The sequence below is a fragment of the Bombus fervidus genome, chromosome 11 (assembly GCF_041682495.2).
Source record: "Bombus fervidus isolate BK054 chromosome 11, iyBomFerv1, whole genome shotgun sequence".
Taxonomy (NCBI): Eukaryota; Metazoa; Arthropoda; class Insecta; order Hymenoptera; family Apidae; genus Bombus; species Bombus fervidus.
In genome coordinates this window covers 6,965,131-6,993,060 of record NC_091527.1, presented here as the reverse complement: position 1 = coordinate 6,993,060, position 27,930 = coordinate 6,965,131, and the positions used below count along the sequence as shown (strand labels likewise).

The following is a 27,930-nucleotide window of genomic DNA, read 5'->3' as shown; positions in this document are numbered from 1 at the left end:
TATATATATATATTACAGCTTCCAAAAAATTTGATAGAACGAAGGTATTCTATAGATCGACTTCAAGTACCTTGTATGATATTAAGGTCAACCGAGAAATGAGGTCAACGTAGCAAGGAATCGTACTGTTCCGCTTGCATAATATTCGATGCACAAAAACTAATACATATATCTGTTGGATTATTTCTACAACTCATATTTAGGGAATATGTTAATCAAGGATTACTTATTTTGTTGAATATTTTGTAAAAATTGTAATAATCTAAATATAATTGAGAGTTTCAGAATATGTGGAAATCTAATCTGGTAGTTATTAGAGATGAGAAACTTTATAGGATACAGAAGTAGCTATTTTGTAAGTAATGTATTAACAGCGGTGACGATGTGTCAGTAAGCAATAACCTTGGATAAGCATTTAAATGTATGCATCGCGCGTGCAGCACAATGTGCGCGCACACTTAAGTATAGATGGACAGCCTGCTAACCCAAAGTCTAAAAGAGTGCAGGGATCTAGCTCATTCACTCGAGTTGCTGTGGAACAAGGACAATACATTAAAGGAACTTATTCCTTTAACAGTTAAGTAATGCTCCTAAGACTTACTTAAGCGTCACAATCGAAAATCACATAACACGATAAACCGGTTATAGCAATAGTTATACATATGTTTATTTAGAGATGCTACCTCATCCGGACGCTGGATATGTGACGTAATAAGGGAAAAAATTCCATGCGTGTTACTTAACGTGATCAGTTCTAAAGGATCAAACTTTTCAATTTTGGGGCAGAAAAATTATTATCGAAATTCTTTAATCAATTTTTAGTAATTAACGTAATGAATAATGCAACCAAAAGAAATACACAATTAGATTCGCGCTTGGTAATGTAATTATGCATATAACAATGTAACAATTGTAATGTGTATTTCACGTAGAAGTTTAGAATGATTTAGTAGCGAAACATACGGTGTGTCGTATGAGAGAGAAGTGCAATTGAGCGAGGTCATACAGTGATTATATATTGAGTAACGTTACTAGTGCTACTAGTCCCATCGCTCGAAAAATTCATGACAACATATGTGTTACATGCATCTACATAATTGGATCGGAGGGACAGTTGTGAGAGTCATACACGCGAACACAACAACCAACGTGTTCGCGCCTTTAGTTAAAGCAAATAGGAGAAGCCGAACAGGAGTATCACGAGAAACAGACAAATTTTATTTCATTTCATTTCTGATGATATAACAGATGATATAAAGATCCCGAAATGCAATCGTGTGCGCGCGTGTCCAAACGTAGATTTGATTATCAGGTGAAGGTTTAAATAGAGCAAGGTGCCACCTCGTGGCTTAAGAACAACATTTTCAAAGGAAGAATAATCCCGCGATTCACAAATTGTCGCTCTTGTCGTTTCAACGATGAGCTGATTCACAACTAATAACAGCATTGCGACACGCGACTATGACTGAAAGCATCTATGTGTATAGCATTGTTCACTCATGGATTTATACGATTAGTTTGTAATGCGAAATAAATTTTTATCTACGTATTTACGTATCGTCTGATATCGCTGCAACTTTGAACTTTGCCTCTCTTGATAATGAATCGTTTTAGTTGAAAAGAAAAAAAGGAATATGTATTTTTGGAAAGCAACTTTTTAAGGGGAATCGTTTTAGATACGATTTACAGTGTGCCAGCAATGCCGTTTCAGTCATATGTGCGCGCAATCGGTATTAGAAAACAATACCCACGAGTTTCAACGATGACTGCATTGTTTCTTCCCATTGCAAAAAATCTATTGTGGTATAATGGACGTTATTTTGATCATGCATATTGATAATGTAATAACATTGTCAGTCTCTTCCGTTTTAATATATGTCGATAGAATATCGTGATTTTTTTTTTTTTAATTATTAATGTGGAATAATAACAAGAACAGTGATATTTTTAAATCGATTATTTTTGCAAATTATTTACTCAAATCTCTACTGTGAAATTCAAAATAACATGAATGAGATATTTTTGAACACGTAATTTATTACAAACCCATAGGGCACACTATCTTCGTTGTTTTTTTAGATAAGACTCTGAAAAGTACCTCTTTCTTCAGACTTTAACTATATTAACGGATAAGAATATTATTAAAGAACAGATGCACGTACATTACGTGTACGTGATATATCCTATGATTTCACTTTCAAAGAAAAATGGCTGTTTCCCTTTCGACTGACTAGATGTAACGGATCTCATTATTTCCATATTTTAAAGTCAATGATTGTTTCGACAAACAGAAAGTTAGTTTCGAAGGTATGCGACGGTATACATCGACTTCAATTTATCATCAAAATTCATAAATATTCTCAATAATTAATCCATATTTGAATAATAAACCGAATCATCGTGCGATACCGTAGTAACATCTATATTCGTTGATAAAAATTGATCTAAACATCATGCATGATCGTGATAAGCGACTATGATCGTAGTTTTGAAATCATCGCTAGGAAATCAAATGCATCTTATTCACTTGCACATGAACTATGATGTCATACTGCAGTGCGCACCAACAAGATTAACGTCCTTGACAGGAAAAATATTTTTATGATATAGACGGTTTTCTCTTAATAGGAACAATATCTTTTAAAATAGCGGATTAAATACATGAAATTCAAATTAGTACCGTTTACGACATCCTCGCATTACTTATAGATACATACGATAAATGCAACATGACACGGTAAGTCGCAACTGCAACTGTATGATGGTTAGCAGTAAAATCAATCGATAGCGATTCGTTCAGCTAATTCTGATTCACGTTAGATCGGTCGTGATACGTATTAGAAACCATTAACTCGCTTGTGACGAAATGTTAAATCGGTCAGATGAGTTTATAAAGGTGGGAAAGAAATGCAATAAATTATGTAATATAATGTTACATTGTTATTATCAACAGAAGAAACGAAGTTAAATCAACGAGACTAGGCTTCGAAATTAATAAGAAGTATAAAGTGAGAGACGAGCGTATAAATGCGTGTTTGTCGTAACGATGGGATTTTTGGTTAAAAGATGGAAGAGTATATGCATGAATGCATAAGGGCCCGAAATGAGACGCCCCTGGTGTACGTTGAACAGTACGTTCCTGCAGAACGGAGCCCGCGAGGGCTAGTTAGAAGAAGAGAGTCTAACTGGTGATCCGAAGTGGTACAAGAGGGAGGGAGACAGAGAGAGCGAGAGAGGAACGCGAGGGCCGAGGCACACACCATCGAGTATCAACCAGCTGGTTGGCAAGGCAGCCGCGAGCAGTCGCCAGTGAGACGCGGTACCCCGCGAGGGCTTTCGTCGTTTGTTCGTTCGTCTATACGTGTGTCTATATGTCCGTCATCTCCCTTCCGCTTAAACCTATCGTGGTCGTGCGTACGTTCATTCGTTCGTCCGGTCCGTGTGTGGTGCGTCTCCCTTCGCTTACTTTGAACGACACTTGCCACCGGTCGCGACTATCGTCTCTGTGTCAAAGTACATCTCTCTCTTACTCTACCTCTCTCTCCTCGTTTCTCTTGGCGTGCCCGACCGAAAAGACAAGATGGCTGCCGACTCAGGAATGGAGACGTGTCCCTCCCCGGAGATTGCAGACTCCAGGAAGCGGCCGCTTGATTGTGACGCGGAAAATGGCGCGACGAAGAGGTCTCATTACGGATCAGGTATTTTAATTGCGCGTTGTCAATCATTTTTATCGACTGTCGTGGTCTAAGCTTCCCTACGCACCTTCACCAATCTTCCTATACATACGATAAAGTACACTCACAATGATTTTCTCTCTCCTTCTCTCTCTTTCTCTCGCTCTCTCTTTTTTTCACTGTTCTCTCTCTTGCCTGCGATGCTCTTTACTCTCTCGCACGCCTTTGACAATCTTGTCGCTGGTGCTGCTGTTGACATAGCGATCGCTCGCTACGACCGTTCCCTTTCGTTTCCCACTTCGAAGCCTGGCGAACGTGTACACGGAGGCGAGAACGCGAACACGGTGCACCGCACAGCGGTTCGCGCATCCTCTCGTGCCACGTCTCCTTCTCTTTTTCCGTCTCTCATCTCCCCTATTTTCCCTATTTCTTCGCTATTTCCTTGCCTCATATCGTAAGCGCCAACTCACGCAACACCTGTAACGGTGTTTTTACGCGTTGACGGTCATTTTATTATCGTCAACGTCACCATTGTCATTGTCGTTTTCGTCTTCGTTGTCGCCTCTCCCCTCCACCCTTCCCTCTATCACCGTAATCGTCAACATTGTCCTTATTTTCCTGTTCGTCATCCTCATCGTTCTTGTCGTCGTCAACGTTGTCGTTGTGGCTGTCTCTGCTGTCATCGTGACCGTCATCGTCGTCATTGTTCCTGCGTGGGCGGTTGTGCCTGTGAACGTCGTTAATGGAGAATCGCTGCTGCGGTGGCTGTCGATCACGGTCCGTGACTCTGCAACTTCGTCCCTGTCGCGCCCGTTTCATCGGACGTGCAACCGCTAAGTTCGCGGCAAGACTCGCTGGAAGTGACCTACACCTTGTTCCATCCGTACGCATATTGTGTACCTTTTCTCTGGCGTATTCTCGTAGTGCAGTGCCGCCGTTGTCGCGAAAGCGGCGTACTAAGGAACGCGCCTGCTACCCGTTGAGTGGCAGTTACTAGGATGTGGCGTATCGGTGAGTTGTCAGGCACACCGTTCCGCTGCCGAGGTTGCGGGTCAAGGTCGATGCGAACCGAGTGAGCGCACAGGGCTTCCATCTGTCAAACAGCTGTTTGCCTTCAACGCATCAAAACTTTGTGTCTTTCCGCATTGCACTTCCCTATCCTTCGTCCACCGATTACCCGACACTTTTTCGTGACTCGTGCTGCGTGGTCGTTGATATTGGTCTCCCTGCGCTCGCGTGCCCGTGAGTACGCATGATTTCGCGTTCCACCGATTTAGGAACCAATCAAAAGTCACAAGTTTAAACGCCAATCACAGAATAACATGTTAGTTTGGTGAAAAACGTTTCAAAGTCGCACGAGAGCTACCTTTAGCTTTCAAGTTTAATATTGATGTTTCACTTTCGTTCAATTTATCTTTTAATGAATTAGAGATTACTGTGATTTCCGTAAAAAAAATTTGAAGTGCTTTCAATGTTTATATGTTTTGTAAAGACTGTGTTAAATTTGTATTTTTCTCTAACTGTTTATGATAGTGTAATAAATATCATTTCTTACTGAATTCAATGTTTTAAAAATTGTAACTTTTCACCTTTTGTACTCTGTTATGTACTAATTTATAATTTATGTGTCTTCATACCATCTGTCGTTCGATTAATATAATAATTTCTTTTTTTTTTTACTTTATAGGGGGAGATGGAACATATCACCTCAAAGTATTGGTCCCTGGCGTGGCTGCTGGAGCAATCATTGGAAAAGGAGGGGATACAATTGCCCAATTACAAAAAGATACAGGAGCCAGGGTCAAAATGTCTAAATCCCATGATTTCTACCCAGGTAGACTGAAAATATTCCCTTATGCTGTATTTGTTAGTACAAGGTGGTATGACAGTCTTTGCATACAATTTTATGCGATGTACAGGAACGACAGAAAGAGTGTGTTTAATTACGGGTAGTTTAGAAGCTATAATGGCAGTTATGGACTTTATTATGGATAAAATTCGTGAGAAACCAGATCTCACATTAAAGACAACCGTTGACTTTGAATCAGGGAAGACTACTGCAGAGAGGGACAAACAGGTAAAAAGCTTTGTTTACATACGTATATGCTTCTTATGTATACCAAAATATTTATACATGTACATTTGTCAGATATTAAACAAATATTGTGGCATTGAATTTGTTTTTGTTAATAGTGACCTATTATGCCTTTTTTTTTACTAACTGCTTTTGTATTAATTAGAAATGCACAACCAAAAGTGTTCTTGTCATATATCTATTGATTGCAATAAGGAAAGCTAACATTTTTTTATTTACATGTAATGTTTAATGTAATATTTTAGGTAAAAATTTTGGTACCTAACAGCACTGCAGGCATGATAATAGGTAAAGCTGGAAACTACATTAAACAAATAAAAGAAGAATGTGGCTCGTACGTTCAAATAAGTCAGAAGGCAAAAGACGTGTCTTTGCAAGAAAGATGTATAACGGTAATTGGAGAGAAAGAGAATAACCGTAATGCATTAATGATGATATTAGCAAAAGTGGCAGATGATCCGCATAGTGGAACATGTCCAAATGTTAGTTATGCCGATGTTAGTGGTCCTGTAGCTAATTACAATCCCACAGGCAGTCCTTATGCTCAAGCACCTACAAGCACTCCCACGTATACTTCTACGGCTGGCATCAATACAGGTAAGATTTCTAGTAACATAAAAAATGTGTAATATAGTTTCAGGATTAAGGTATGATAGTTACTAAATTGTGACTTACGTTTGTTCACAGTGAGTCTCTTGAATGGTGCTGGATTAAGCTTGAACTTGAATTTAGGAGCTGCAATTACAGCAGGTACAGCACCAGTGACAACGCAATTGTTGGAACATATAAAATTAAATTTACGAACGGCAGGTTTTTCGGAACCTGCTGCTAGCGAAATTTTGTCTGCTATCGCTACACTTGCTAAATATAATCTTCTCGGAATGGGAATCGGGATGCCTTCTAGTATGGGTTACCTTGGAAATCCTATGGATAGCACTACAACAGCAAATGGTTCGAATAACAATGGCGGCGTATTTGGGCCAATTGGAACAGTTCCTGCTCTTGGATCTACGTCTCCCACACCACGTAATACTCTTGACAGATACGAGCCTTTTGATCCATTCAGACAAAACAACACAGCTGCCAGTGCTATTCATCTAAACAACAATTCGTTTGGCCTTGGCACTAACCAGTTATCACTTGTAAGTAAGAGTCCTACGCAGGTAGACGCCAACAACAAGGAGACCAAGAAAGTAGACATAGAAATTGCAGAGGTTATAGTGGGAGCTATTCTGGGACCCGGTGGTCGTGCCCTCATTGAGATTCAGCACCTAAGTGGCGCCAACATACAAATCTCTAAGAAGGGCATGTTCGCTCCTGGTACCAGGAACCGCATAGTGACTATCACGGGTTATCCTAATGCAATCGGCACTGCTCAATATTTAATTGAGCAGAGGATCAGTGAAGAGGAAGCAAAACGAGCACGTCAGAATGCCCTCGCCAATATGATCCATTGATTTCAAGTACAGCACTTTTGTTCATCCCCATTATTGAGCTCCGTTATTCATCTTTTCACATCTTGAGGTGATGCTGCGGTAGCTCTCTCTTCCCTTCTTGAAACACTCGTCCACTACCACCTACCACCCGTTGTCATCTATCGCTACATCACTATAGCGCTTGCATTCTCACATCACTGTTCATGCATCCATCATGATTCGTCGACATTTATCTATCTTTTAAGATTATTATGATATATAAATATTATATGTTAAATGATAACTACTACAATTGTTCTGTGATACACCACGTTACGGGACTTTATCACAAATAATACACGTACCACATCAGAGTTACATAATATATCTAGTTGTATGGTATAGGATATTGAAAGAAGGCATGATGAAATTATGATTACATTAGAAACGAAATGGCACAATTTGGCCATAGTTGTTCTTGGAAGGTCAAGACGACAGTGTTACATGGGTAATTGTTTCGTTTCATAAAAATAAATCTATTTTTTTCTTTTTTTTTTTGTATAGGAGCATAATCTTAGTACTAATATGAAAGATATTTTTAGTTAGAAGGTCATACAGAACTCACAAATTGAATGACTTCGATCTGAGGAATTAGTATTTTAATGTGTATCGTGCAGATCAAATTATATTCATTTCCATAAAATGATGTTGCAAATTATTGTATTGAACTGTTCCTTGAGCTATGAAATGATTAGGCCGATTAAATGATTAACATGCTATATGAGCAAGTTTTCTTGAGTACAGAGTAATACCTTGGCAAAACCAAAGATCTTACATATGTAAAGCAGAAATAACTTGGCTGGAGGATAAATATACATACAAAGGGAGAGCTATTCTATGTATAAACATATATTTATATATTTACAATGCTGGCTGGTCCAGTTAAATGAATAACATAATACTTTATTGCCAAGTTTTATTCTGAATCCCAAAGTCTTTATTTCTCAAAATCTTCATCAAATTATATCTTATAGTATTTAGATTAATGTACCCAGAAGTATATAAACATCAAGTCTCATTCTTCCTTACTCATACCTTAGGAACAGAGGATTCATTACACTAGGATGCTAAGATAAGAATTACTTGATTCATCACTGAATCAAAAAAATCCTCTCATGTAATATTTTGGTATGGTTAACACGCGTTGTACATTAAAACTTTTGTCTAATTATTTTTAGTTTCAAGGTATATCAGTTGAATACAATTTGAATTAATGAGATATATTTCATGACACTTTGCAAAGCAAAAGCTGTGACATAGAAATTTGTTTTTGTCATTCCTTTATATTATAGCAGCATGAATATAATTATTTTTGTCATGTAGAGATATTTATATTTATATACATCTGTTTTCAATAGTTTAATCGTGAAATATTTTTTGAGCAAAATATTCCATTCGTTAGTGCTTTCAATTCTTTTCTATGCAATGATTAATGTATTCTGATGAAAACACAGCAAATTAAGGTTTCTACATACATACATACATACATACATATATATATTCATACATACATACATACGTTCAGTTTTACGTAAAAAGTGTCTGTCATGGTCAGCAGTCATGTCATACATCCTTGGGTTCTGTATGATACTGCTTTATGAGGAATTCTATTTAAGACAACCAAATCTTTGACAGATTTTTAACAACTGCACTTTGACACTGAATCAAATCTTTAGATAGGGAATGGATTTTAGCTAGAAACTTCGTTTATGTTGATAATAATTATCAATATTATAAACAAAAGAGCAAACAGCTTATATTTCATTGCTAGATAAGAAAGAGGATACAGCATCTACTAATAACGGACGTTTCAAATCATTGTTTTTGGGGGGGGGGGTAGGTATTAGGAAAGGGTGATATAAGGGATAGGCAGTAATCAATAATGGGTTTAGTTAAAGTATCTGAAAACGTTAGCTGTAGCGTCAAATGAAATATATAAGTGTACATGAGTACAATTCATAGCTGGAGACGCTGGCTCACCGCTCTTTAAAAATAACTTGTATATTCATAAATATCGCATAACATGAGTAATAATATATTACACACAGAGAGAAAAAGAGTAAATATATATATTATATATTATATTATATATATAATATATATATGTATATAAAAGATGCATCTATATATACTTGAAAAGTTCGAATTAGATTATTAAATAAAAGAGAATTCATATTATCTAAAATATAAATGACATATATGTGTATATTTATATGTATATATGTATACACATATATATTCTATATATATATACATATATAAATATAATATATAAAAGATATAATATAAGTAATGAAATGATATTATAAACATTGTTGACAAAATATTTGCGTCCGCGTACGTAAAACATAATTTTATGTTTATTCATAAATTGTATGTGAACTATTGATTAAACTTCACTGTGTTGCCCAAATACATTGAGAAAGAAGTCACAGATACGATAAAGATGCAAACTATTGTTAGATTGCTGTAGATAGATCTATTTGAAAAAAAAAAAAACTCTAATAGAACATGTTACGAACGTCACGTGTACCATTAACTTAATTTATAAATCACTTTATTTTAATATAGCCATTGCGCTATTAATATTAATGGCAGCATAATATTTCTCTATTGCATTCGTATATGCAGTACCTTTTCTTCGCTAATTATACGTATCATCACATTAGATCTATCATTGGCGGTTTCTTAATTTTATCCTATCGTCACTTTCTCTCTATCTCTATTTTATAATTCACACTTTTTCTGACTGCCGGTAGGCAGGTGTGTTCCAATTGATTTGGACAGGCCAAGATCTTCAAAGGAAAACAGATTTTATACCATTTTCATTTACACACATCTATTCGTACTTTTGTCATTTCTGACTCTCATTTGATTATTCGTTCTAATGTATCTAAATCTAGTATTGCATTCAACTTATATAAATAGATGAAGGAAACAAATTTTTCATTCGATTTTCGTCACAAGAATGTTGATATATTTTGTGCTTGTTACAAGTAACATCGATATTATTACAGTGAAGTGAAATAGACTTTTGTCACGTAGAATATTTCTTCTGTAACATTTTTTTTCCTTTTTTTTTATGTGTAATATATATAAGCAACGGAACACTATGAATGATTGTTTTCTGGTCATCACGTTTAAAAAAAAACTTGATCATTTGAATATTCCATTACTGAAATTACAATGTTTCTAATATTATCGGTTACATCGGAGGATAATCCTTATAAAGGTTCCTTATGTCATTTCCTGTAATCGAAATCAAACAGCAATTATCATTTTTCGATTCGAACAGAGTCCGTACGTATGTGAAACTTGTAATATGCACATTAACGAAAAGAAACGGAAGGAAAAATAGGAAGCATAAGAACGTGTAAGTAAATCTCTTTCAAGCAAATCTCTATGACAAACAACTTGTAGGTAGCACGGGATAATTAGATTAGGTTACGGTTTTTCTCAGTAAACACATTCCTTAGTAGAACAGATTATGTATAAGGATAGCTGTGATGAGGTTGAAATGAGTGAAAGAGAGAAAAGAAGGGAAAATAATTGGGTGAGAGGGAGATAGGTGTTTATCAGCTGCCAGTACGTGAAAATTGCCACGATAAGTTGATGTATGTAGTGTGTAAAATCATAGAATTTATTTGTGCAGGGAAAAATAACTCGATGGCGAATAACGATTCATCAGCAAGGAGAAACGAGAGGACGGATCAGTTTTATTCTACATGATAAAAAGACGATGTCGATGTTAAATGTTCAATTCTATGAGGATCGCATGTCGCAATATCCATTTTCCAATGTTATCGCTTGGAACGTTTGATAAGAAAGAAAAAACGAACTAGCTCACTCTCCTTGCACCATCGGTAAGAAACGAAGCGATAAACATATTACAAGTTATAGTAATCAGCCAGTTTACTATTAGTATTTCCTTTAGCGGTTTATATACATCTCTCTGTACAATATTAGTATTTTATAAATATCGTAAATGTTACGGGGCTACGGTTCGCATGTGTTCATCGGTTTAGAAGACGTATAACGTAATAAGGAAAGAAATTAAAATCGTTCGATACATTGAATCGTAACTATTAACGGTCGATGCAGAAAATTCCATAGAAATAAACGTCCAACGGAGAAGAACGATCGTTCGTATACGTTTCTTCTGGATTGTTTCACGTTTACAGATAGGATCCACCTTTATACGGTTGCATATTATTATGTTAAATTTTATTGTTCGCGTGTTGGACGATTGTTGCTTGACATAACGATACGAAAATACCTCCATGCAATGTGGCAAAAAAAAAAAAAAAAGAAAAGAAAAAAAAGGAACAGTATTGGTTGGCCAGTCTATGTTACCTACGAGTTGTTTAACGAGAGGACATCGTTAGAGTAATTAAGCCGGCAGTCGCCACACATTTAGGAGAATCTTATTTCATATGACGCTTTGTTTTGTACAGTTTGAGATATATTTCATCCGATCATTCTTTAGGTAATGAAAAAAAAAAAAAAAAGAAGATTAATGATAATAAACATGGTAAACCACGGCGCCAGAGAATGATTGTTGAGCGCCGTGGATAGTTGTACACGATTACTAAGTATAGATGTGTAGGTAGTGTCTTAAATCTCTTGTAAAAGTCGTCATTACAGGTTCAACGTTTTAATCAATAATCGATCGATAAAAGGACAAAAAAAAAAAAATATTTACAGAAATGGGTAAAAAATGTATAATTATACTCTCGCACGTGGAGACGTAGTGTAGTAATCAGGGAAACTGTAGGAATTGCATTGACTCGCCTCAATTCTAATATGAACTATTGTTACAGTAACTATAATTGAATTTGACACACGTCGCCACGATGGTGTGGCTTGCGTGTCACGTTACTTGGCTGTGTGTGCTAGGCTACATCGTAATTCATGTTCCATCATCCATCACTCCACTCGCACAGACTCCATTTACCTGTATAGAACGGAAATAAATAGCGGAGGGGGGGGGAAGGCAAATTAAAAAGGGGGGATTAAAGGAAGAGAGTAACGATGATTTATCATTAACTACATATGTAAATTAATATTCCGATACGAATGAAAGGGAAAGAAGGAAGGAACGAAAGATCGAACGAAGGATCGGTACATATTCGTTAGCAGAGGATACAAAAAATGAAAAGAAATTCTTTCGCACGACATTTACACACTCCACCCAATTCACTTTAGTGCCATATTGATATCCCATCAGCCACACTTGTTGACGTTTTGAACGGTAGAACGTGTTGTTAAAGATGTGTATATTCTGCGATTATGCAGGCTGTTTTGAATAAAGTCGGAATACGTTTATTTCTCATTACGCATATATTAAATCGTTACAAAGTATTATGAAACACACCTGTATATGCTTATTTAGTTTCTGCAGTGTACAAAGAATCGTTTTACAGCTGTCGAGGGATTTTAATGTTGATTATCACGATGACGAGATAGAGCTTATATATCTATATATATATATATATATCTATATATATATCTATACAATATATATGCGTATATATTGTGTCGATCTATACGTATTGATTGAAAACTCTAAGTTCGAACTTCTTATTTTATAAAATAATATATGCATATTCTACGAGGAATTACAAATTTTGTAAAAAATGCAACAGTTTCTTGAACAGGAGCAATGCGTTTCGTTTGGAAATTGTTCTTGTTGTCTGTCAAATCCGAGAGAAAGCTGACTTTCTTTTCTCCTATTGTCGGTCTGCACTTGATGTTAGATTCGATACGTTCGGTGTTGAAACGAGTAGAACAAAAGTGAAGAATTATCGGACGAAAAAATCCTTTGTACAAGATATTTTCGTAGCACAAATCGCTTTTCTTTCGAGTCTTTCGAGCCATTGTTTGTAAAGAAACGTTGCATTTGCACTCTTTAAGAATGTTATATTCTCGGAAGGTTCTTTTACTGCCACTTTTCGCAATCGTTCGCTATAATCAAAGGTTTAAACGATAGAACAAATTAACAATAGCCAAGGGAAATATAAAGAATTGATGTAAAACGTTAACGTTACATTAAGAAGTATTAATACAGAGTAAGAGATACGATAATAGATGTCGAAGAAATGGTAAAAAATGAAACGGCGAGGATGAAGAAATAATAATAATAATAATAATAATAATAATCGATTGCATTGCATTGATCGACAATATAGCAAAATTAATAATTTATAGGTAGAGAGAACAAAGATTAACGAGCTTTATCAACAATTGATGACATAAACGAATTGTCATAACTTGTTCTTCGTCACATGTTTCCACTTCAAACGCTGTTGTACGTGAAATTTTTAACTGCTGTGCGTTGCACAACATTTGAACAACATTCGCAACATCGATTGTTTCACTGGATATTTTTGCTTTTTCTTTCTTTTTTCATTTTCATTGAAGCTTCGCTTTTTGTTCTTTTCTTTCTCTTTCTCCTTTTTTTCTTCTTCTTTTTCTTGTTTCAATTCGCCGAACTTAAAATTTCACGATACACCTGCATTGCATAGCCCTTAAACGAGCAGAATAAGGAAAGAGTATACAACACAAAAAAAGAAAACAATGCAAAGCGGATAAAAAGAAAATAACAAAGTGGCTGTAAATATTTTATATATATATAAAAAAAAAAAGATATATATAGAGAAAGAGAGAGATCTATATATTATAGGGATACGCGTGGAATTAAACGAAAAGAGGCTTTTATTTTTGTCTAAAAAATAAAAGATGGACGATAATCGAATATAGCGAGACGAGAATTATAATTGGACAAGTTCAAAGAAAAGATAAAATATCCTGACATTAGTCGATTCTAGTGCATAGTATTTACCGATAAAGTATTAAATATCGCGCCCATCGACACGTAATACAAATTTCGATCGTTCAGCCCGCACTGTGTCTTCTTCTGCGTAAATCGAGCAGATGCTAAATTCGCAGATCTCCGATATCGTCGTACAATTGAAAAATACGCCACTTACGAAGCGAAGCAAAATAGGGAAAAAAAGAAAAAGAAAGGAACGAAAGAAAAGTGAAGCTTTCTCTCCGCGTACATAGAAAAAGAAAAGAACAGAATGAGACGAGCCTCGTTAGTGTATTCAAAATAGCAATGCATACCGATAACTAAATCTCAAAAAAAAGAGAAAAAAATAAATAAATAAAAAAAAAGAAGAAGAAGAATCTTCTCATCGCGGATGGCCGAATGTCTGAGAAAAAGAAAAAAAAAAGAAAAAAAAAATATAATTCAGAATATCTAGACGCAGAGCGAATAGAACCGAGGAAGAATTTATTCGAAAGATAAACTATTTAAAGAAAGAGTAGAGGAAAAAAGATATAAATAACTAAATAAATGACAAAGAGAAAAAGAGCGAACAGTGGGGAACTTAATAAGAGAGCATATTTAAACGACTAGAAGATTCGTTAACGTGTAATTAAGAGGGTTGTACAAAAGTGTATGTAATGTTATTTTATTGGAGGTGAGACTTAGAGTTAGACTGTTAATACACGGTATATTATTTTGGGTAAGCATATGTAAGGAAAAAGATTTAAAAGAAAAAAAATAATGAAGAATAATAACGAAGAACTTGGATGAGAATCGTTATTGTTGAGGTAGAAGTAGCACATAGCAGCTCGGGGATTATAATGATGATGAGGATGAAGAAAAAAAAAAAACTATTAAGTACCTTGTTGAATATAAGTAGATTAATAATCGCTAAGTCGCGAAGAAAAAAAAAAAAAAATAGTGCACCGCGATGGTGCATGTGTGCACATTCATGTTCATTTGTTGTCATTGTACACACATATACATACATACATACATACATACATACATACATACACAGAGAGAGACACACATACCCATATACATATATGCATACACGTACAGAGGAACATTGTACACTTGTATAACGCGAAATGTTGCATGCCTATACACGCAAAAGAAAGATTTAAGCAAAACGAAAAAAAAAAAAAAAATATGAAAAATATATAATAGAGGGTTTCACGCGAAACGCAGTGCCGCGCGTTGTGCTTTACCTTTCTAAGGATCGTATCCGAATTACGATGCCGGTTACATTAGATGAAATAAATAGCATTATCTTCCACGAATATTTCGAATTTCAAGAGCAGCTGGCTGCGAAAGAGGTACCATAGTAGAGATTCGTTCGTCACTGATGGAACACGATCACAAGTATTGTACCTTACATTCCTTTGGCTATAAAGTAATAGTAAGAACACGACGACCGTGTGCCTCGTGCGTTTCATATATCGCGATCACCGAGAAATAAACGAGATAGATGGGGGGGGAGGGAGGGGAGGAGGAGGGGGAAAGAAAAGAAGAAAATACGGCTAAATTGGCATTCGATCGATCGATCGATGATAATCAAAAGGAAGAAAAGAAAGATCCATTTCGATTCGATATGTCGCGCGCTTTGACCGACTGATTTATAATTGACGCACGTATTACACGGTCGATCATACGTTTTGTTTCGTTTTCTTTTTTTTTTTTTTCTTGTTTGTTCATTTCGTCAGGATATATATTAAAAAGAGGAAACGGTGCATAAAAAGAGCAGCGAACGAAATTGTATTTTTTAATATATATCTGTATGTATATATGTATATGTATATATTACGAGAACTCGCCTCTTAGAAAAAAGGGTATTGCGATTCAGCTTCAGAAGTTCGCGAGAAACTATAGTTAAATCAAACTATCACAATAAAAAGAGAGAATCTCTATTATTATTATTATTATGAAAGAGTATAGCGTGTTCTCTTGAGATGAAAGATTATATATATATACATATACATATATATACATACCGATTGGCGAGTAAAACTCTCTGAACGGATAAGAAAAAAAAAAAAAAAAAAAAAAAAAATAGAAGAAGATGATGATAAGAGAAACTATAATAGGGCTGTTAATTATTGAGAATCATCTAAGCGATATATTAGAAAAGGGATATGCACGTGTTTGGATACGTGTGTCGATGCGCATCGATTGTCCGTGAAATGGATCGTATAAATAAACGATTCATTTGTAACATTGTTCTGTCACGGTCTTTTTCCAAGAAAAAGAGACGAAAGTATACAAGAAAACGAAAAGAAAGAAAATAATAGGGGAATGTCGCGTGTAGCTCTGCATACGATAGTTCGGAAAAGAAGGACAGGAAACTAAGCATACGACAAGACACTTGTCCCTTGTGTTTTACGACTCCCTTCGAAACAAACGATTGTTATATTGTATCGAGCACAAAAAGCTGCGTTACTTTTTTCTATAATGTTACGTTCAATTGTATTTTCGCGAGAGGAAACGATTCTTTAACTTCGATTCTCACCTCGGATTTGAACGTTTCAAAAACGCTCCGCTTTTTCGACGTTGCCGTACGAGAAGCGATACGTAGCCTTCTTTTCGATTTCGCCAGGCCGATATAAATGGATTAATTTGAAAACTAAACGAGCAGGCGAAAGTTACGCCGATTAATCGTCGAGCTCTTCTCCACTCGAGTCGATAGAGAGGAGCGTTTTTCCGTGTTTTCCCTATCGACGCGACGAGAATCCACTCGACATTCTTTTTTTTAATATTCTCCAATATTCTTGTTAATGTTCCTTTCGATTTCCAAAGAAATGATTTTAATCTGACGATTAGCGTGATTATTCGAGGCAAAATTCAAACGACCAATCGACGATCGGGAAAAATCAAAATGAATCCGAGATGTGCGGATCGATAAACGCGACGACAAGCGAGCATGCATCACACGGCTTGTGAGCCTGAACACGAGAAAGAAGACAAAAATAGGTCTTTGTTTTTTTGATCGACGACGCGAAAATGATTACGTTTTTATTTGATAATTTTTGCTTGTTATTAAAAGTTTACGTAGGGTATACCCGAAACCGTGACCTCTTGGGCACCACACTATGATTGTTATTGATGAAGTATATATTATACTATATATACATATATATATATTTTATATATGTATATATAATTAGTTCACAGCATTTGAATTTACTCTAAATAATTACTTTACACTCTAATCACATTTATTTGCATCCATAAATTGTTATTCTTTCATCATCAGAGTTATTCCATTCAATGTTAAATAATTATAAATATTAAACATAATATATTAACTATTTTCACTCATGAGAAAGCATCGTTACCTGTATGACAAGTGACCATAAGAGCATAATAAACAATCGCTCATTAAATGCATTCTGTTGTTCTTCATTTCATGACCTGGCCACATACGTTCCATCCATCTACTCCATCGATCCATCCATCTGTCCATTCAGTGTCGCTGTATGATCGTCATACGCATTCTCTTCTCGTTTTTTTTTTTTACTATCTCTTTCATTCACCAAAGACTGTTTCTCCGAGTATATATCGCAGAAGTTTCTACCGTAAAGGAAGAAAAAAAAAAAAAAAAAAGGAAAAAAAAAAAGAAACGTTCCTCGTCGATGGAACGTCTTTTCTTTTCCTCTTTCTCTCTTTATCTATTTACCGTTTCGTTTCCGATAACGGTGTCCAAATGAATCCTGTGCAATTGTAATTTTGTCGAAATTAGGAAGGTTCCCAATCGATTGATTCGAGCGTCTCCCGTCTGAGCGGACACGGTCTCGCTCCACTTACGACATACGACGAAGCCTTCCAAATTTTGATAGAAAGCTCACGAGAGATGAAAACACGCACTTCATTAAGTGGTAGCATGCGTACCTGTAAATACGATAATGTACAATTTACAATTTTACGCGACTAGTCTGTAAGTTCTTTTATATGTACATACACGAACGGGAGAAACAGGTAAAACAAATGCGTTTGTATATGCGATGTGTCAAGTTCACGTGCATGTCTTGCCTCTGGTTTACGAAACGCGTTTCGTCACGGAGAACCGCGCGTTAAACCGGAGGAACGTGCGAGTAATTCCGTAGGTACAATATTTTCGAAGCATAATATCGAACGACGAAGAAGCGCAGACATACCGTTAAACTTGGATTAATATTTAATGTTATCGTCGTTCTATTGTATCTCGTTCTAGATATGTGTCGGTTCTATCGCGAACTTTGTTGTTGCTGTTGTTCTTGTTAAACGTATCTCACGTTCGGAATAGCATATCATTCGGAATATATATGGCACTAAAGGAACCGACTAGATCGGTTACCATTGCATTTCGTCAGCGTACAAAATTCGGCGTACAAAACAGAGAAACCCGTGCTGTTCTAACTAGTCAGTATAGATAAGGGAATGTATTTTTTTACACCATTGATTTGTAATAAAGATATTGAAAACGAAAGAAAATTAATCCAGTTCAGACAGAGGAGATACGAGAGCGCTTGTGTTATTCGAAAAAGAAAAAAAGAAAAAAAAAAAAAATAAGGAGAACAAAGCGATATCGATGAAACCTTTGTGAAGCGGATCGGCGTTTTTCCTTTTAGTTTCACGCTTCTAGCTGTTGCTCAGTCGTTTTGCTAAACTCTGTTTCAGTTTTAAATTTCCGTCTACCGATTACGTTACGGTGGGACGATTCGATCGTGATTATGCGAAATATCTTCTGTAGCCGGGTAAGTTGTGTATCCTGTTTTTTCCCTTCCTTCGTTTTGTTTATATTCATCTCCTTTTTCTTTTCCCCCCTTTGTTTTTGTTTTAGAGCGCGGTGATTTCATTGCGTTAATAAACATCAACCATACTGGCTACAGTCAAAACGTATTTTTTATTCGAATGATAAGTGCACATTCACAAATGTATTTATAGTTTGTTGACAGCGTTTTTTTTTTTTCGTTTTTTAGCTTCGCATCTACAAATTAATATACATACACTATGACACAGAATTTATTATTCCTCATAAGCAGTGAACGTACATAATTCATTTTCACTTACAAAATATCTATGCGTATCATACCGGTGATTCTTTCCTTGCTTAAGTTTTCATTAAGTATCCGTTATTATAATACATACACGCATTTGCTCCTACAAAGTTTCTTCACGCATCCTTTTACAAATGTGTACGCTGCTCTACCTAACTAAACTCTACTTAGGACCATCAGTAAAATGAACTCCTAATCTGGTTCAACCATTATTGCCCTTAGTTCGTCCGACTATACAGTGATACTATGTTGCGTACTTCCCTTTTTTCCTGTTAATTTGTAAAACAAATGTTCACTGATTCGTTATTACCGTTAGTATTCTAATTATTATTATAATTATCATTATTATTACGTACTTTCCTGCTTCGGGCTCTCACATGTTCGCGAACAAGCTAATAGTGAAAAAGCGCTAAAAGTATAGTTATCGATCACCCGAATTAAAAAGAAAAAGTACCAGTCCCCAGAGAAATGGAGAATTCATTTCTACCGCATCGAACACGAAAAAGATCGTCGCTTGATGCAATAATATTTGTACACTAATTTCACGAATTTTCCTCCTACGTTGCCTCAAGCCAAATGTAGCTCGATGGTTTTTTTTTTTTCTCTTTCTCTCCAAACATTTTTCATAAAAATTATCCATTTCTCTTGCTCCGATATTTTATTATTACAAGAGTAACAAATATCACGAGAGTTACAAAGGAAAGTTAGGCTCTCTCTCTCTCTCTTCCTCGCTATCGCGACACTTTGTTAATGTCCACTAGCATCTTACGTCGCATTCATCGAAGTGTTCCATGATACAACATGCCTCGATAACAGAGAGATCGACGAAGAAATAAAAATCTTCTTTGTGCGATTACACTCGAAGGGCACCACTTGTTTGCATCCTTTCCTTATGCGTGCTCTATAAACTTTGTAATATATGACATGCGATATATTCGTCGACACGGTACGAACAGCCATCTCGAAAATATGGCTGAAACTGTTTTCCGCATGTAACATTCCAATTTTTGTTGTATAAAAATTATATACATATGTTATTATCTAATCACACGTTTGCATAATGCACATATCTAAATACGAAGTGTATGTTGCGTCTTTCTTCTCCTTTACGTTAGAATATAAATTATAAACTATCTCTATGTATGTGATAGACCGTTGCATGACAGAAGCATGCAAACAAACGTTCCCCCTAACCCCCTCCCGTTCTTACATAATACGGTATTCTCTTAAACGCTGCAAATTTCCAACTTTTTGCCATCGTACGATTTCTTTATAAATCAAGGATAGTTTTTTACTTCCGTAGAAAGTAATGGCAAGAAGGAACCCGGCAATAAGGAACAATGCCGAAGTTATTGATAAAGTTTGCCACGCGATTCTGTTTCGTCTTGACTTTTGTTCGTGTGACCTTTGTTGTACAGTAAACGTATCATTTGTGTATAAAACTACAAAATATATGAAAGTTATACAATATAGGTGATACAGTAAAAAATGTATCTCTATATAAAGATTACTCTTCGCAAGAAAATGTAGTGTAAAGTTCCAAAGTGTGCTCAATATTAAAACGTAAAAATATCCTACGAAATTTCTATTTAATTATTGTTTTCTATCAATTTGATAGAGTTAAGTAAAAAATCATTTTTGAGATTTAAAGTGTAATTTCTTTCCTATGGAATGCTGAAAAGAATAATTCTATCTTAATAATAATACACACGTGACGAGCTTGTGCGACATATTACAATTAGAGCACACCTTCCTATTTTTTAACATTAAAAATATATGTAAAATCGAAATTACCTCGTATCTACTATTTGAAAATGTTCACTTATGGATTGACATAGTACGGAACAAAATGAAACATACTCAAGGTAAAGCTTTAGAAAAAGGAATTTGATTTGTACTTTTCATTCCTCGATATTATTACGGAGTTTGAGCAGATTGCATTCCCTTATTACACGTTTCCTCTTTACTTCTTTGTTTATTCAATGTGTATGTATGTGAGTATGTGTACCTGCGATGTTAAATCTGCTACTTTATACTCGGTAAAGAATTTCAAGTTATATTTAATATTATTTAATAGCAACACTTCTCCTTAATCTAAGTAAGCTAAAAGTAACTGAAAAATTACATTATTGTAAGTGTATAAAAAGTAAACTTTTGATTTCAGACAACAGAACCTATTTATAATAGGTCAGTACGTTTTACAAAGTAATTGTAAGTACTGTACGAAGACGAATTTTGTTAATTTTGATTCTATGTATATAAAAACCAATGAAAAAATATAACAAAAATAAAAACAGGCCAACATTCTTATCCTCTGATTAAGTACAGAAATGGTACAGTGCGTTCTTTCACCCGAAACAGATATCATATCACGGAATTCGGTTTTACAAACAACTGAAAATCGTCATAGAGTTCGATACTCTACGTTACACTGTTTACCATTTCGGTACCTAAAGGTAGTTCATAAGTGATAAAAGGTGTATACTTCTACTAAACAAAAGAATTTAGTCCTAGAAAACGATTAAAAAGCAGATGTATTCGCAAATTTCAATTCACTAATTTACAACATATGGTATTAAAAATTAATTAATATACAACATTAGGGCGTATATTATTATCATTTTAACATAATTATATGCTAATATCTTTTTTTAAAATCAAATTGCATCACCTTTTGCCACTACAGAACTACAACATATTGGACCACTCCCTTCCTATTTCTAATAAATTAGAAGAGGAAGAGGGTGGTCTGCCTTGCTTGCTACTTGGTTGCCTCTGGTGGGCAATCAGGCTGATTGTTTGGATGAGCAGCGGTAAAGGCTGGGTGATTCTCTAAATGACGATCTACCCTTAAAATCGTTGGGAAAGGTCGTAGGTCAACGAGAAACCTCCTTGCATTAAATATCTGTGGTATTAAGCAACAGTCTGCTAATGTGATTTCATCACCTACGCAGTACTTGCCTGCACTGGATGACAATAATTTTTCTACAGCTGAAACATAATAATCTTGGTCACATCTATACCAATGTACAGCTAAACTCATACTTTTTTTCCTATTTCTTAACATACCTGTTAAACCTCTAGTAATCCAGTGTTGTGCCCATTCCTTCTTGCGTTCTTCTCCAACATAAATCAACACGACTAAATTTTGCAAGGGTTGTATACCACTAGCAATAACCTCGCAAATTTCTCTGACTCTTGCTCGTTTTACTGGATCTGCAGGCATTAAAGGTCGATGTGGTCTGGTTTCTTCTAGATATTGCAAGATATTTAACTAGAATAAAAAATTTTCCATACTTAGTACATTGTCATTATATAACAAAAAAATATGCATAAATGTTTATATACTTGTAATGGCACATGAGCTACAGGACAATTTGAATCATGCTGTTGTTTTGCCTCTGAGTATCAACATCGTTAGAACATACATGAATAAAATTACAGATAGTACTTACAGATTCTATTAACGTGTGATTGTCAATATGAAGTGCAGGCACCTGCTCCATCGGATTGATCTCACGGAATTCATTAGAATGTTGTTCTCCACCACTTTTTATCAAGCTAACTGGTTTTATGTCATAGGGGATTTCTTTTAAATTCAATGCTGTTAAAAATGTGACTGCTTGTATAAATACGAAAAATTTATTTATCTCAAGAGAAAAAAAAATAATGCTTTTTAGTTACCAATTCGTACTCTCCACGAACAAGAACTCCGCCAATAGGAGTAGAGTACTGGCTAAAAGCGAAAAAAAGAATTAAATTAAAATAATGTATATTCCCATACATTTTGCGATGTTTACTGATTTCAAGCGGCACGTTGATGAAGGTCTATATTGGTTCACCTGAGACCGGCCGAGTAAAAGCAGATTCAAATCAAGAACATTTCTTTCTTACGGTGAGAAATTGTTTGTTGATTCAAATAATAGAGGAAAAATTAAATTCTAACAACGCAGATTTCGTACGGATTTTCGTTCGCTGCTTGAAGACACGATCCCATCGCAAATAAAAGGGTTGATAATAAAAGCAAGAACTCTATATAACAATGTCGGATTGAATGCATTAGAATGTTAATATGCTTACCTTTCCCATGACGGACATCTCGTCGGGCTTTGATGGACGGATTCGCCTACTTAATGATCTCTGCCCGATTACTCGAGACGACGCTGTGACTCGCGAATCTCTTCGAAATTATTCGGTATCCGTTCAACGCGCGAAATTACTCCTCCCTCCCCTTTTATTCGATTGCCAGACATCCCATTCCACTGTCTCATTCCAGTCTGGGGTTCGCACAACCAATCACATCCCACTTTCCGATAGGAACCAGTGCTGTACGATAGGAAAAACCTTCAAGGTTGACGTATCCATAAATTCATACAGATTTATATGTATGCTAAGCATCGTTTCACATCCTAATTATTTTAGTAGAAATTATTTTATCTTAATCCGTATGTACAAACATATAATTCATGATTTTCCAATTATCGCTTTGATTAATCGCATTGTAGCTAATGTAAAATATATTAATAATTAAAAACGTATTTATATTTTTATATCTTCGCTAATAAAGTTAAAGTTAAACAGTGACGCATTTAACAATTAGAAATTATAATTTTGTTTTGATATCATATGTCTATCTACTACATATATGTATATTAATAAGAATATAGAGATTGAGACATAGGAATGGAAATTTACTCCAATGCAAAAGCATGAGAATTGTTCATAATAATGAAATAAAAGATATTAGACAGTTCCTTTTTTTACAGCTTATTTTTGTAATAGTTTTTAATTTTTATGCTTATTTTAATGATATTCGTGATTTTTGTTGAATAACAATTGTTTAAATATAGAATATAGGAAGCAATAAAATTACATGGAAATATTTTATATTGTTATAAAGTTAAAATTTAGTAATATCGTAAATATCGACGTAATTAAAAGTTAAATTAAATTTTTACAAGAATTAAAGTATAGAATATGTCGATTTGTAATAATTCCGATTCCTGCTTATGCTGTGCGTTTACAATTCATTTTCGTGTTTCATAATGGTTATCTACATAACGTAGTAGGATGTTAATAATATGATCGTAAAATCTAAATGTCAAAAAATATATACAAGTTTACTTTTAAAAATAACATTTTATAGGATTACTTATTCTTACTAAAATAGTTGTATATACCTAACTTTCTAAGAAAGACTATATATAATATTAGGTTAGACGACAAAATAAAATTCCATTTTTTTAGATTAAGTTCGCTATATTTTCGAATAATTTCATGTCTTTTATATATAACCATAATTATTACAGTAGCTAAAATATGTGGAAGTACTTTCTACACAAAATAAAACAAAAACTACCAACTGATAGGTCTGTGAAAATTCGATCAATTTTAGCCGCAACGTATGCATTTACTGCATGGAATTTGGCTATACTTACATTCTATTATTCAATTCAGGAAGAGGTACCTGATACTGCAGAAAAGAGTACGTATTACAAATTTAACAATTTAAATTATATTTTTAACGTACATTGTTGCACACATATACTACATTCAATAAATTTGAAATCTTTGCAGAAGAAAAATTCGTGAAGAAAATGAAAGAGTCAGATATAGACGTAGAATTTATAGAAATCAAAGGAATTAATATAAATACTTCTGGAGATAAAGAAAATAAAATGAATATTGTGGCAACATAGACCTTTAAGATGTTATTAATTTTAAGCTAGAATAAAGTGAATTTACAAAAGCGTTTTTACCAAATTCAATTTATTAACAGATATATTTATAAATGCAGTTTATTCACATTACATTTATTCAATTCCTTTCATTCACATTACAGAAAATCATTGATAATATACAAATACTTTTAATTAAGGAAGAGATTGTCGCAAGGCAACTGCTCCAGAAGTTTCTGGATTTAATTCCTTTAATCTTTGTTCCATCTCACATAACAAAGCAGACCTAAAAGATAATATTATTAATGAATTTATGTGACACATTATATAAAAAATCATTTTGTATGAAAAACATAAAACTCATCAGACCTATATTCTTCGTAACGCATGACTACCTCTTCTAATTCTTGTTTATATAATCTAGTAAGCATAGCATTAAAGCAATCAAGTTCCGGTAAACGAAAAAGTTCCCATCGCAATTTACGATCTAATGCTACCGATGCCCTACTGTATACGTATAACCAGTGAGGTATTTCTTCATTAAGGTAAGGGTTAGCTGGAACTAAAACACTGTGAGAGTGAAAATGTGTGTGGCGTGGAGGTGATACAACGCGCACTGCTTGTATCTCATGAGGATAACATGGATGTTCGTATTGTGCTTGCCGTGTAATATGGCTAAAAATAATATAATTTTATATAGGAATTATAACATGTATTTTGAAATTCTAATTACCACAGAACTTACTTAACGTAATAAACGCCATATTCAGGCGATTCAATTCTTTCCCAGCCTGTAGGTAAGCCTTCTTTTTCAAGAGGATGAGACCAATGAGTGGTTTTTGTGTTATGATCTATATAGTACTTTCGACCTCTGAGAGTGAAATCCACAGACCATCCAGGAGGTAAAGGAAGTTCTTCTTGCTGTTCATTCCTAGAACTTGATCTTTCTGAATGGCAACGACTATATCTTAAAAACATAAATGTAAACAACATGTCATACTTTGACAATTTTAGGAATGCTAAGTATAATACTTTTCTACCCTGTGTTGTGACGATACGCAGAATGATTATAGTCGTCATAACCTGAATCAATGTCAAATGGCTTATAAGGCATCTGTGGTGTTTGAACCCGATCTAAATGATATTCAGATCCAGCATACTGATTAACATAAGTATGAGATATGGCAGGTGAGAGTCCAGAATGATACATTGGAGTTGCAGTACGAGATGACATCCCATCCCTTGTACTAGTATTGACAGAAAGACTGGCAAATCTAAAGGAATATGTTGCATTTTGGTTTTAAATATATTTTGATTGTATATTTTGAAACATAAATTACCTTTGAGCTAAATCTGGGACAGAACTATTGGGAGTATACTTCCCTTCGTGACTTCCTAAACCTACTGCACTCATTGTTGTTTTAGTATTTCCAAACTTTTGTACCATGCTGGGTTGTTGTGGGATAGACTACATAAAAATTAGTGTTTATTTGTCTACAAAAATATAACATACACAATTGCTATTTACCATGGATGTAGGAATAGCTGGATGATTATTGCGATTCCTTGTCCTTCTATTTGGTTCTGTTGTCCATACATTAATAACTAAAAGTAAATAATAATTATAAAAAATAAAAAAAATTGTATTTTGTCATTAATGGTACAGTAGTAATGAAACAGTTAAAAAGTACAAACATTAAAAAAAAAGCATAGAAACTTATCAATGCTATAAAAAAGTTTGTCTTTTTACGAACTATTTGTAACACAATAGCAATGACAACTTACTTGGCATTTCAGGTGGAGTTTCCTTTTTAACATATTTACCAACAACTCCCTCTTTTATTGTTCTTAAATCCTTATTTTTTCGAGATAACATAATGGGAATAAATATTTGATCGAACGACAAATAGATAAATTTTCGGTATTTATAACCTACAGATACGATATTATATTCATAAAACTAATGGAAGTGTATTTCGAGCATATAACTGTGTACTCAAAAATAAAAAATCCATTTTACACGTTCGTACAAATTTGTTTTAATAGTGACTTGAGATAGGTAAAACTAAATCGCGTACTTGACATATAAATGTATGTCTTTTCCTTCACATTACGAACGTTCATAAAAACCGAGTACATTGACAGTGTGTTAGGTATATCAATGATTTAGACATTAAACTTCCTTTCATTTCTTTTTGTTACCAATTAGTTCTTTGTTAACTCCGTTAAAAATTCTAAAAATTTTGAAAAATATTAATTGTATTTTAATAGTTCCAAAATTATTTACAGCAGTCGATCTTGTTTATCTATTAACAAATTGTCAATATGACATATTTTTAAAATATGAATTTTTTCTTTAGAAACTAAGAGTCAATTGAATTTCATAAATCAATAAGCTAGTAACAACAAAAATAACTTGTAATTTATTTAATAAATAACTTAAAAATTTCTTTCCCTATTTGTATTGATATATAGTACACAATAAGTGTGAAAATTGTATACTATGTCTTTTCTTTTCTTATTCTACCTCTCTATGTATTATATTCTATTTTTATTTGAAAATAATTTATTTCCATAACCTATCTCAATGTGTCAATACTATATTATGCAACTTAGTCAAGTAATCATTTGTTTACAAGATTGATATTATACATTTTTTACTATATAAGCTATGTATATATATATACATAATAAAGTAATATATTCTTTTAACTTTATTGCATCATCATTATATTTTTACAGATATCTTTTTTCAGATGAAACTTTTGTCATATTGTGAAATAAACTTTTACCCTATTTTCGACGTCAACTGAAAATATTTTTAATTGTTTTAATAAAACACATATACCTTTGTAAATGATTGATAAATGTTAAAGATTAAGATATTTAAACGTATCTGGTAAAATTTTGGCAACAAATATCTTCATTATTGTTTAAAAATAATAAAATGTGTCTTTTGTTTATAGTATCTTGTATTTCTTTTTATAATGTCCCGTATTAATTTTTTATTCTTCAAGCTAGAAAAAAAAACATTCGGTTACATTAGAACATTCTATTCATGTATCTCCAAGCAACAGCTAATTTTAGAGTATAAATAATTATTAATCTTATTCAAGTACTGCACTTATATTTATTATACG

At 34.2% G+C, this 27,930-nt stretch overlaps 3 protein-coding genes across 8 annotated transcripts; 1 reads left to right on the top strand and 2 right to left on the bottom strand.

Moving 5' to 3' along the window:
* The first annotated feature begins 92 nt into the window (after positions 1-92).
* Positions 93-20,193, top strand: Pasilla (RNA-binding protein Nova-1-like protein passilla). Of its 5 annotated transcripts, none has more exons than XM_072013373.1 (6): positions 93-576; positions 2,954-3,698; positions 5,362-5,508; positions 5,594-5,751; positions 6,015-6,366; positions 6,457-15,564. In XM_072013373.1, exons 2-6 carry the CDS (start codon positions 3,581-3,583, stop codon positions 7,224-7,226), a joined length of 1,545 nt encoding a protein of 514 aa, XP_071869474.1. In that variant the 5' UTR covers positions 93-576; positions 2,954-3,580; the 3' UTR covers positions 7,227-15,564. The 5 variants fall into 5 exon arrangements, with proteins under 5 accessions (XP_071869474.1, XP_071869478.1, XP_071869477.1 ...); XM_072013377.1 differs by lacking the exon at positions 93-576 and adding an exon at positions 18,733-20,193 and having other exon boundaries at positions 2,032-3,698; positions 6,457-6,911; XM_072013376.1 differs by lacking the exon at positions 93-576 and having other exon boundaries at positions 2,032-3,698; positions 6,457-6,911; positions 6,982-7,122.
* LOC139992504 (probable maleylacetoacetate isomerase 2) lies at positions 13,712-23,395 on the bottom strand. The gene is made up of 5 exons (XM_072013399.2): positions 23,193-23,395; positions 22,797-22,848; positions 22,568-22,716; positions 22,182-22,386; positions 13,712-22,103 (listed from the first exon to the last, which is right to left on the bottom strand). The coding sequence occupies exons 1-5, from the start codon at positions 23,208-23,210 to the stop codon at positions 21,874-21,876; spliced, it is 654 nt and encodes a 217-aa protein (XP_071869500.1). The 5' UTR covers positions 23,211-23,395; the 3' UTR covers positions 13,712-21,873.
* A 1,469-nt stretch (positions 23,396-24,864) lies between these two features.
* Positions 24,865-27,368, bottom strand: LOC139992494 (protein salvador homolog 1). 2 transcript variants are annotated; one of them, XM_072013381.1, is made up of 7 exons: positions 26,576-27,368; positions 26,319-26,395; positions 26,131-26,258; positions 25,831-26,064; positions 25,536-25,751; positions 25,160-25,465; positions 24,865-25,076 (listed from the first exon to the last, which is right to left on the bottom strand). In XM_072013381.1, exons 1-7 carry the CDS (start codon positions 26,664-26,666, stop codon positions 24,986-24,988), a joined length of 1,143 nt encoding a protein of 380 aa, XP_071869482.1. In that variant the 5' UTR covers positions 26,667-27,368; the 3' UTR covers positions 24,865-24,985. The 2 variants fall into 2 exon arrangements, with proteins under 2 accessions (XP_071869482.1, XP_071869481.1); XM_072013380.1 differs by having other exon boundaries at positions 25,536-25,757; positions 26,576-27,362.
* Between the last annotated feature and the right edge of the window lie 562 nt (positions 27,369-27,930).

Excerpts from the sequence above, each read along its gene's own strand:
- Pasilla (XM_072013373.1), top strand. The coding sequence starts at position 3,581 with ATGGCTGCCGACTCAGGAATGGAGACGTGTCCCTCCCCGGAGATTGCA. Across the intron at positions 5,509-5,593 it reads ATCCCATGATTTCTACCCAG|GAACGACAGAAAGAGTGTGT; the intron begins GTAGACTGAAAA and ends TGCGATGTACAG. Across the intron at positions 5,752-6,014 it reads CTGCAGAGAGGGACAAACAG|GTAAAAATTTTGGTACCTAA; the intron begins GTAAAAAGCTTT and ends GTAATATTTTAG.
- LOC139992504 (XM_072013399.2), bottom strand. Across the intron at positions 22,717-22,796 it reads TTCGTGGAGAGTACGAATTG|CATTGAATTTAAAAGAAATC; the intron begins GTAACTAAAAAG and ends CATTTTTAACAG. Across the intron at positions 22,387-22,567 it reads ATCACACGTTAATAGAATCT|TTAAATATCTTGCAATATCT; the intron begins GTAAGTACTATC and ends TTTTTATTCTAG.
- LOC139992494 (XM_072013380.1), bottom strand. The coding sequence starts at position 26,666 with ATGTTATCTCGAAAAAATAAGGATTTAAGAACAATAAAAGAGGGAGTT. Across the intron at positions 26,396-26,575 it reads AACTCCACCTGAAATGCCAA|TTATTAATGTATGGACAACA; the intron begins GTAAGTTGTCAT and ends ATTTACTTTTAG. Across the intron at positions 25,077-25,159 it reads ATGCGTTACGAAGAATATAG|GTCTGCTTTGTTATGTGAGA; the intron begins GTCTGATGAGTT and ends ATTATCTTTTAG.